The sequence below is a fragment of the Bombina bombina genome, chromosome 6, assembly GCF_027579735.1.
Source record: "Bombina bombina isolate aBomBom1 chromosome 6, aBomBom1.pri, whole genome shotgun sequence".
Lineage (NCBI taxonomy): Eukaryota > Metazoa > Chordata > Amphibia > Anura > Bombinatoridae > Bombina > Bombina bombina.
The window spans coordinates 26,601,365-26,613,864 of NC_069504.1; the positions used below are offsets into that span (position 1 = coordinate 26,601,365).

The 12,500-nt window shown below is 34.1% G+C and overlaps 1 protein-coding gene across 1 annotated transcript in view; it reads left to right on the top strand.

The window, feature by feature from the left end:
* Positions 1-12,500, top strand: part of PRRT4 (proline rich transmembrane protein 4) — an 87,461-nt gene that overhangs the window by 9,171 nt on the left and 65,790 nt on the right. Inside the window, exon 2 of the mRNA XM_053719741.1 lies at positions 7,035-7,956. Coding sequence (XP_053575716.1) covers positions 7,110-7,956 — 847 coding nt within the window. The 5' untranslated portion in view covers positions 7,035-7,109. The remainder of the gene's footprint in view (positions 1-7,034; positions 7,957-12,500) is intronic.

Sequence of the window (12,500 nt, forward strand, 5' to 3'; positions counted from 1 at the left end):
AAGACCTCTGACCTTTTGATCACGATGGATGCTGTGAACTTATATACTATAATTACACATAAACATGATTTGGAGAGGATCAGGAGAATCAATATTGCCCCATGCTATGCCAATATATGAAAGTGATTATATTCTTCAGGACTCCAACAGGTTTTATCAACGTTACATTGATGATATTTTCTTTATTTGGAGGGGGTAATGACTATGTTTTAAATTGGAATGTGATCTAGAAAGTGTACACTTCTTGGATGTTAAAATGTATAAAGTAGAAACTGATAAGGAATGTAAACTAAATACCACACTATTTAGCAAACCCACTGACAAAAATTCTCTACTACACTATTCAAGTTTTCATCAGAACTTCCAAAAAACTGGGGTGAATTCCTCTCAACACACGAAAAGACCCACAAGAAGAAACAATTGGATGAAATGTCCCAATGTTTTCTTGACAGGGGTTACCCACAACCATTGATTAAAAAACAATGTGAGAAAGTTGGCAATCTATCACAGATAGATCTCTTTCAGAGAAAACAGAAGCCAGTGGATACCAGATTGGATTTTATTACAAGTCACACACCAGCCTCTGGGGCTATACAAAAGATCATCAAACAGAATTGGCCCATTGTGGCTACGGATATGAGCCTGCCATTTGTTGATACACCACCACCAAGGATGGTTTACAAAAGATCAAGAAATCTACGGTATTTAATAGTGAAAAACGATCCAATACAGAGTTATCAGAAACAGACCTGGCTTTCCAAAGGGAAGAATGGATGCCATAGATGTGGTAACTGTACAACCTGTAATAGCATGATCACTAGCCCACGTTTTCATCATTTACATACCAACAAAATGCTTACAATACGTCACCGCCTCACCTGCACATCGTAGTTTATGTCATTATTTGCCCATGTTCATTATACTATGTGGGCAAAACTACAACTACATTCAGAGAGAGACTCGCTAACCACAGGTTCGCTATTCTGCAAGCGATCGATAAAGGGGAGTCTGACCAACCTGTGGCCCAACAATTTCAGCAGGCTGGCCATGGTGTGTCTTCATTGAGGACAATTCTAATTGATCATATCCCCAAAGTTAAATGGGGTGGGGATAGAGGTAAAGCTCTTCTGTGTTGTGAGTCAAAATTCATTCATATGCTGGATACAATTATGCCAAAGAGACTCAACACAATGGTAGACTACAGCTGTTTCTACAAATAGGACTGTGGGTCTCTTCTCCTCTAAAATATGAGGTTTTCAAAAATGTATCCTTGGAGATATGTAGCTTTGCTTCTGCCCTACGCCCAGTAATTAACCCAATTTAGGGGCTATAGGTTATGAATCTGTATAATAACAATAATATGAATATATTAAAAATGCCTATAATGCTGATTTCTGGGGCATTAAGTATGTTGGTACATTGTAAATTATGTATATAGTGTTTGTACACAGACCCTTGTGACACCCATTTCATAATAGCATTAAGAGATCAGCTCAGTTTGTTGCCGTGTTGTCATGGTTATGTCCTGGTTTGATGACGTCTAGAGGTTGGCGCAATGCAATGACGTATCACCAGCACATGTACTAAGCTTTGTGTAATGTTTGTTGGAGCGTGCTCCATTGTTTCCCTGACAACAGCACATTCTGATGATGTAGGTACGCTAGCTGCGCATATTGATGTCTCTGTATTTGATTTGGTTTCCCGGGTCTGTGGTACAATTAAGGTAACACTTTGGGGTATATAAAGGGGTATTTGTGGTGGTAATTGTATACTTTATTTTCATGTGAACAAGGCTCCTGTGTGGGGCCGAAACTTTATGAATTAATAGATGTTTTCTAAGTTTCCTGTATGCCTACGTTCTTTGGAGATCACATAGGATCTACATCAGGTTTAGATTTCCAGTGGAGTTTGTTTATATATATATATATATATATGTATATATATATATACATATACAGTATATCATGATAAAAAGTTCATTATTTTCTATGTGAAGAACATAGTAAGGTAAAATATGCGTTTTGTGCATTGCATTCTCAATTTAGATCTTAACACAGTCGGGTTAGCACTCATGAAAATGTTGTAATCATAAAGGCGCGTTATTGAAATATTACATATTAAATATTAAACAAAATTAATATAAATGAATACAAATTGATAAACATGCTGTGAAATATTCTAAATAATCCATATATATTTTACAGTATGTTTATTCATTTTTAATAAATGCGGTGTGGGGTCTAACATGGTGTTGGGATAGCCAGCATGAACAATTGCTAATCTCAATGTACGTTATTGAAATATTACATATAAAATATTTAAAAATATTAATACAAATTATTAAAAGTTTGTTATACATAAACTATGTCAAAAGTGTCAAAATGCATACTGTAATATATATATATATATATATATATATATATATATATATATATATATACACACACAGTATATATATATATTCTATGGATTATTTAAATTTTTTCACAGTATGCATTTTGATAGTTTTTCACAGCTAGATAGCGCTAGTTCATGTGTGCTATATAGATAAAACATTGTGCTCACTCCTGTGGAGTTATTTATGAGTCTGCACTGATTGGCTAAACCGCATGTCTGTCAAAATAACTTATATAAGAGGGCTGTCTGCAGAGGCTTAGATACAAGGTAATCACAGAGGTAAAAAGTATATTAATATAAGTGTGTTGGCTGTGCAAAACTGGGGAATGGGTAATAAAGGGATTATCTATCTTTTTTAAACAATAAACATTTTCAAGTAAACTGTCCCTTTAAAAGTTCAATAAGAAAATAGTGTGTGTTAGGCATATTATCATTGCACTGTTGCTTGCAAATAACTATGGGCATGCAAGAGATATTAGCGCTCCACTTTGTAATACCAGTGCACAATAATGTGCGCTGGTATTACAAGTAAATCACAATGCGAACACGCTCACAAGAGCGCGCTTCCATAGGCTCCTATGGGAGCCTAGTTCTGATGCCCTCAAAGATGGCGTCAGAAACGCGCAGTGAAGGGGGTAAGTAGCTCAGTGATGGGCAGCATTTTTAAATATATATGTATATGATTATATACATACAGTATATATGTATGTGGTAAAATGTGTATATACACATAATAACACATAAATATATATGTATATACACATACTAACACATAAATATATATGTATATACACATAATAACACATAAATATATACACATACTAACACATAAATATATATGTATATACACATACTAACACATAAATATATATGTATATACACATACTAACACATAAATATATATGTATATACACATACTAACACATAAATATATATATGTATATACACATAATAACACATAAATATATATGTATATACACATAGTAACACATAAATATATACACATACTAACACATAAATATATATTTATATACACATAATAACACATAAATATATATGTATATACACATAGTAACACATAAATATATATGTATATACACCTAGTAACACATAAATATATATGTATATACACATAATAACACATAAATATATATGTATATACACATAGTAACACATAAATATATATGTATATACACATAATAACACATAAATATATATATGTATATACACATATTAACACATAAATATATATGTATATACACATAGTAACACATAAATATATATGTATATACACATATTAACACATAAATATATATGTATATACACAAAGTAACACATAAATATATATGTATATACACATAGTAATACATAAATATATATGTATATACACATAATAACACATAAATATATATGTATATACACATAATAACACATAAATATATATGTATATACACATAATAACACATAAATATATATGTATATAAGTATAGTAACACATAAATATATATGAATATACACATCGTAACACATAAATATATATGTATATACACATAATAACACATAAATATATATGTATATACACATACTAACACATAAATATATATGTATATACACATAGTAACACATAAATATATATGTATATACACATACTAACACATAAATATATATGTATATACACATAGTAACACATAAATATATATATATATATATATATATATATATACACATAGTAACACATAAATATATATGCATATACACATAGTAACACATAAATATATATATGTATATACACATATTAACACATACATATATATGTATATACACATACTAACACATAAATATATATGTATATACACATACTAACACATAAATATATATGTATATACACATAATAACACATAAATATATATGTATATACACATAGTAACACATAAATATGTATATGTTTATAAGCATATTAACACATAAATATATATGTATATACACATACTAACACATAAATATATATGTATATACACATAGTAACACATAAATATATATGTATATACACATAGTAAGACATAAATGTATATGTATATACACATAATAACACATAAATATCTATGTATACACACATAGTAAAACATAAATATATATGTGTATACACATAATAACACATAAATATATATGTATATACACATAGTAACACATAAATATATATGTATATACACATAGTAACACATAAATATATATGTATATACACATAGTAACACATAAATATATATGTATATACACATAATAACACATAAATATATCTGTATATACACATAGTAACACATAAATATATATGTATATACACATAATAACACATAAATATATATGTATATACACATAGTAACACATAAATATATATGTATATACACATAATAACACATACATATATATGTATATAACATACTAACACATAAATATATATGTATATACACATAGTAACACATAAATATATATGTATATACACATAGTAACACATAAATATATATGTATATACACATACTAACACATAAATATATATGTATATACACATAGTAACACATAAATATATATGTATATACACATAATAACACATAAATATATATGTGTATACACATAATAACACATAAATATATATGCATATACACATAGTAACACATAAATATATATGTATAATACACATAATAACACATAAATATATATGTATATACACATAGTAACACATAAATATATCTGTATATAAACATAATAACACATAAATATATCTGTATATAAACATAATAACACATAAATATATATGTATATTCACATACTAACACATAAATATATATGTATATACACACAGTAACACATAAATATATATGTATATACACATAATAACACATAAATATATATGTATATACACATAGTAACACATAAATATATATGTATATTCACATACTAACACATAAATATATATGTATATACACATAGTAACACATAAATATATATATGTATATACACATAGTAACACATAAATATATATGTATATACACATAGTAACACATAAATATATATGTATATACACATAATAACACATAAATATATATGTATATACACATAGTAACACATAAATATATATGTATATACACATAGTAACACATAAATATATATGTATATACACATAGTAACACATAAATATATATGTATATACACATAGTAACACATAAATATATATGTATATACACATAGTAACACATAAATATATATGTATATACACATACTAACACATAAATATATATGTATATACACACAGTAACACATAAATATATATGTATATACACATAATAACACATAAATATATATGTATATACACATAATAACACATAAATATATATGTATATACACATAGTAACACATAAATATATATGTATATACACATAGTATCACATAAATATATATGTATATACACATAATAACACATAAATATATATGTATATACACATAATAACACATAAATATATATGTATATACACATAGTAACACATAAATATATATGTATATACACACAGTAACACATAAATATATATGTATATACACATAATAACACATAAATATATATGTATATACACATAGTAACACATAAATATATATGTATATACACATACTAACACATAAATATATATGTATATACACATAGTAACACATAAATATATATGTATATACACATACTAACACATAAATATATATGTATATACACATACTAACACATAAATATATATGTATATACACATAATAACACAAATATATATGTATATACACATAGTAACACATAAATATATATGTATATACACATAGTAACACATAAATATATATGTATATACACATAATAACACATAAATATATATGTATATACACATAATAACACATAAATATATATGTATATACACATAATAACACATAAATATATATGTATATACACATAATAACACATAAATATATATGTATATACACATACTAACACATAAATATATATGTATATACACATACTAACACATAAATATATATGTATATACATATACTAACACATAAATATATATGTATATACACATAGTATCACATAAATATATATGTATATACACATATTAACACATACATATATATGTATATAAGCATGTACATATATATTTACATTGCGGTCTATGGGAACACACAGTTCCCATAGACTGCAATGTAAAGGCATTCCCACCAATGCTACATTATTTGGCCACTTTTTAAAAAATAACCAGAGATCGAATCTCTGGTTAATTTTCTAAGCACTAATTGCTACCGCAAGCTCATGGAACCAGCCACTTGTAATTGTTGTTCAATTATCGCGCTCCCGCAAATGTTTGCGGGAGGGTGATAATTTAGCGCTCCACTTATAATCAAGCCCTATGTTTTTAAACCCTTGCAAAGGGGCCATTTAACTGTCTGCAAACACAGATGTATAGGGACCATTTAGTGTCCAGAAATGCAAATGTGTAGGGGCTTTTAGGTGTCTAGAAACAGAAATGTATAGGGGCTGTTTAGTATCTGGAAACACAAATATATGCAGCTGTATTAGCTAAAAGTCTTCTTTATAACTGTATCTTGTCTTGTTATTGTAGGGGCTGGTGCCAGAGAGAAGAAACCTTCCGATGACATTCGCTTGTGTTGTATGTATTTTGTAAAGGTGGCAAATCATGGGCCCAGCATGTTGGAAACTTCTGCATCTCCTCGCCCTGGCATTGCTGCTCCTCACCTCTCATACTGTGGTGCTGGCGGAAGATCTCCATGGAGAAGATGATAGGAATGTCACATCACAGCTTCTGCCCTCCACATCCTTTGTACCATTGGCAGGAAATCTCTCCACATTGGCACCTGCTCTGCTTCAGTTCAATGAGACTCAGTTCTATGGAGAAAACCAAGAGTTTGGGCAGGAGGTATCTGAAATAACTCATATGACCTCTGCTTCTTACTCAGAACAAGTCGATTTGTTCTTACAAGACCAGACAACAGTAGGGGTGAGTTCTGGGGTAGAATTAGCCTCTAGAGAGTTTACAACTGTGCCTCTGGTAAATATATCTCAACCAACATCTTCTGAATGGACAAACACTGAGTTTATGGTAACCCATGCCACCCTGACTGACGTTCAGAACACATCCTCAGGCACAGCTCAATTTAACTCTGTTCCTCAAGAAAATGGTGAATTTACTGAGCACACTACTGATTTGGGAGAGTATGTTCCACCCCCATTTTTTTCAACTGGTTCCCCTTTTCCATCCCTTTGGGCAGCGACAGAACAGTCAGTGACTTTTGCCCAGCTGCCTGCAGTGGTGCCCAGTTTATTGCCTACTACTGCACCACACACAACTGTGGATAACCTGGATACATGGCTGGAGTCTAAAGAAACTGCATCTGGTCTGTCTGAGGTGGTCCCTGGGTATCTACTAGATGTTTATGCAGAGACTGACACTTGGCTGGTGGGTCAGACAAGTGAGGAAATAACCAGCTCCCCATCTGAGGAATCTATACATGACATCACTTCCGGTAAGGGTAAATATAATATTGTAATAACTACATAATTACATAAATACAATAATCTAATATGTAAAAAAAAGAATGTATGGAGATACTTCATGTGATAACAAACTCACTGCACGTGGAGAGGCTCAGAGTGTTAGTATAAATAGGATAATTCACTAAGGCACAAACTCTCCCAGAGCTATGAGCTGTGATGTGTATACAGTACATGTATGTGTGTGTGTACATATGTGTATACAGTACATGTATATGTGTGTGTGTACTTATGTGTATACAGTACATGTATGTGTGTGTGTGTACTTATGTGTATACAGTACATGTATGTGTGTGTGTGTACTTATGTGTATACAGTACATGTATGTGTGTGTGTGTACATGTATGTGTGTGTACTTATGTGTATACAGAATATGTATATGTGTGTGTGTACTTATGTGTATACAGTACATGTATGTGTGTGTACTTATGTGTATACAGTACATGTATGTGTGTGTGTACTTTATGCGTATAGAGTACATGTACTGTATGTGTGTGTGTACTTATGTGTATACAGTACATGTATGTGTGTGTGTACTCATGTGTATACAGTACATGTATGTGTGTGTGTACTTATGTGTATACAGTACATGTATGTGTGTGTGTACTCATGTGTATACAGTACATGTATGTGTGTATACTTATGTGTATACAGTACATGTGTGTGTGTACTTATGTGTATACAGTACATGTATATGTGTGTACTTATGTTAATACAGTACATGTATGTGTGTGTGTACTTATATGTATACAGTACATGTATGTGTGTGTGTGTACTTATGTGTATACAGTACATGTATATGTGTGTGTACTTATGTGTATACAGTACATGTATGTGTGTGTGTGTACTTATGTGTATACAGTACATGTATGTGTGTGTGTGTGTGTGTGTGTGTGTGTGTGTACTTATGTGTATACAGTACATGTATGTGTGTGTGTACTTATGTGTATACAGTACATGTATATGAGTGTGTACTTATGTGTATACAGTACATGTATGTGTGTATACATTTATATGTGTGTGTATACATTTATATGTGTGTGCATGAGTGTATGCATGTAGATTTATATGATTGTATGTATATGTGTGTGCACTTGTGTGTATACAGTACATGTATGTGTGTGTTTTTGTGTGTGTACTTAGGTGTATACAGTGCATGTGTGTGTATATATATATATATATATATATACACACACACATGTATTTGTGTATACTCGTGTATGTGTGTATACATTTATATGCGTGTGCATATGCCTATACATGTAAGTGTGTGTGTGTGTGTGTGTGTGAAATGTGTGTGTATACATGTATATGTTTGTGCATGAGTGTATGCATGTAGATATATATGATTGTATGTAAATACATGAATGTGTACATGTGTGTATTTATGTAGATTTATATCATTGTATGTATATCTGTGCATGTTTATATGTATGTAGATGTATGTGATGTATGTATATGTATGTATATCTGTACATGTGTATATGTATGTAGATGTATGTGATGTATGTATATGTATGTATATCTGTGTATGTGTATATGTATGTAGATGTATGTGATGCATGTATATGTGTGTGTATGATTGTATATTTGAAGATGTATATGATTGTTTGTATATGTGTGTATGTATGTGCATGTATATGTGTGTATGTATGTGCATGTATATGTGTGTATGTATGTGCATGTATATGTGTGTATGTATGTGCATGTATATGTGTGTATGTATGTGCATGTATATGCATGTATGTATGTGCGTATGTATGTAGAGGCATATGATTGTTTGTATATGTGTGTGTGTATGATTGTATCTTTGAAGATGTAAATGATTGTTTGTATATGTATGTATGTGTGTTTCTATGTAGATGTATGTGATTGTATGTCTATGTATGTGTTGGTATGGTGTTCTTTTGGTGATATGCAGTGTTGTTTTTGCGCCAAACATATCTTTTGGAATTATTGCCAAAAAATTCAACCTTGGTTTCATCAGACCATAACACCTTTTCTCACATGCTTTTGGGAGACTTCAGATGTGTTTTTGCCGTCTACCCCAAAGCCCAAACATATGAAGAATACGGGAGATTGTTGTCACATGCACCACACAGCCAGTACTTGCCAGATATTCCTGCAGCTCCTTTAATGTTGCTGTAGGCCTCTTGGCAGCCTCCCAGACCAGTTTTCTTCTCGTCTTTTCATCAATTTTGGAGGGACATCCAGTTCTTGGTAATGTCACTGTTGCACCATATTTACTTCACTTGATGATAACGGTCTTCACTGTGTTCCATGGTATATCTAATGCCTTGGAAATTCTTTTGTACCCTTCTCCTGACTGATACCTTTTAACAATGAGATCCCTCTGATGCTTTAGAAGCTCTCTGCGGACCATGGCTTTTGCTGTGGGATGCGACTATCAAAATGTCAGGAAAGACCAACTAGAGCAGCTGAACTTTATTTGGGGTTAATCAGAGGCACATTAAATTATGGCAGGTGTGTACTGACTCCTATTTAACATGGTTTTGAATGTGATTGCTTAATTCTGATCACAGCTACATCCCCAGGGATAAGAGGGTGTGCACACTTATGCAACCATATTATTTTATTTTTTTATTTTTATTTCCCTTTACCTAAAAGATTTCAGTTTGTTTTTCAATTGAGTTGTACAGTTTATAGGTCACATTAAAGGTGGAAAAAGTTCTGAAATGATTTATCTTTGTCTCATTTTTTTACATCACAGAAACCTGACATTTTAACAGGAGTGTGTAGACTTTTTATATTCACTGTATATATATACACACACACATATATATAAGAAGTGGCCTATTATAGTAGTGGAGGAATCCAGCACTTTCTATGTATTGTGACCTGCTTGTCTGAAATTTTGTGAGTGGGCAGAGCTGGCACAGTGGTCCTGCCTCCTCATTTTCCTCTGCAGGTCTGGCAGTGTGTAAGTGGGGGGGGGGGGGGGGGTCTGACACTGCCTCTGTATTGTGCCCTGCAGGTCTGGCAGTGGGGTAGTGGGAGAGGCTGGCACTGCCTTTTTTATTGTGCCCTGCAGGTCTGGAAGTGTGTGAGTGGGGGAGGCTGGCACTGCCTCTGTATTGGACCCTGCAGGTCTGGCAGTGTGTGAATGGGGGAGGCTGGCATTGCCTCTGTATTGCACCCTGCAGGTCTGGCAGTGTGTGAGTGGGGGAGGCTGGCATTGCCTCTGGATGGTGCCCTGCAGGTCTGGCAGTGTGTGAGTGGGGGAGGCTGGCACTGCCTCTGTATTGTGCCCTGCAGGTCTGGCAGTCTGTGAGTGGGGGAGGCTGGCACTGTCTTTGTATTGTGCCCTGCAGGTCTGGCAGTGTGTGAGTGGGGGGGGGGGGGGGGGGGGGGTCTGACACTGCCTCTGTATTGTGCCCTGCAGGTCTGGCAGTGGGGTAGTGGGAGAGGCTGGCACTGCCTTTTTTATTGTGCCCTGCAGGTCTGGAAGTGTGTGAGTGGGGGAGGCTGGCACTGCCTCTGTATTGGACCCTGCAGGTCTGGCAGTGTGTGAGTGGGGGAGGCTGGCATTGCCTCTGTATTGCACCCTGCAGGTCTGGCAGTGTGTGAGTGGGGGAGGCTGGCATTGCCTCTGGATGGTGCCCTGCAGGTCTGGCAGTGTGTGAGTGGGGGAGGCTGGCACTGCCTCTGTATTGTGCCCTGCAGGTCTGGCAGTGGGGGAGTGGGGGAGGCTGGCACTGTCTTTGTATTGTGCTCTGCAGGTCTGGCAGTGTGTGAGTGGGGGAGGCTGGCACTGTCTTTGTATTGTGCCCTGCAGGTCTGGCAGTGTGTGAGTGGGGGAGGTTGGCACTGCCTCTGTATTGGACCCTGCAGGTCTGACAGTGTGTGAGTGGGGGAGGCTGGCACTGTCTTTGTATTGTGCCCTGCAGGTCTGGCAGTGTGTGAGTGGGGGAGGCTGGCACTGCCTCTGTATTGGACCCTGCAGGTCTGACAGTGTGTGAGTGGGGGAGGCTGGCATTGCCTCTGTATTGGGCCCTGCAGGTCTGGCAGTGGAGGAGTGGGGGAATCTGACATTGCCTCTGTATTTACTGTCTCTAGTGCTGCTGCCCATCTGGGTACATTTAAGTCTCAAGCACCCAGGTTTAATGCATCAGCCCCCCCAGCTTGTACAATGATGTAGTGCATCGCTATTAGGGTAGGATGCCTGCACTTGTTCCTTTGGTTACACGTAATACAAACACCTAGCCTCACTGAGCTAATCTGTATTCTGCTCAGGTACTGATGTTACTCGTCTGCCTTAGGGATCCAGCTGTTGCCTCATTGAGATGTCTGCGGTGGCTGCCTTGACCCACAACATAGGGGCACACTGGCTATCTGGGTGGGGGAAGACTGCCAACATGTATCTGGATGATTTTAAATTGTTTAATTTTATATTTGTGAGAGCTTTTAGCAGAACAAACAAATAATTAGTCACAGCTGTGGTGCAGAACTTGCAAAGCCTAAATGGTACAGATTCTATATAGACAGGAAGGGTGAC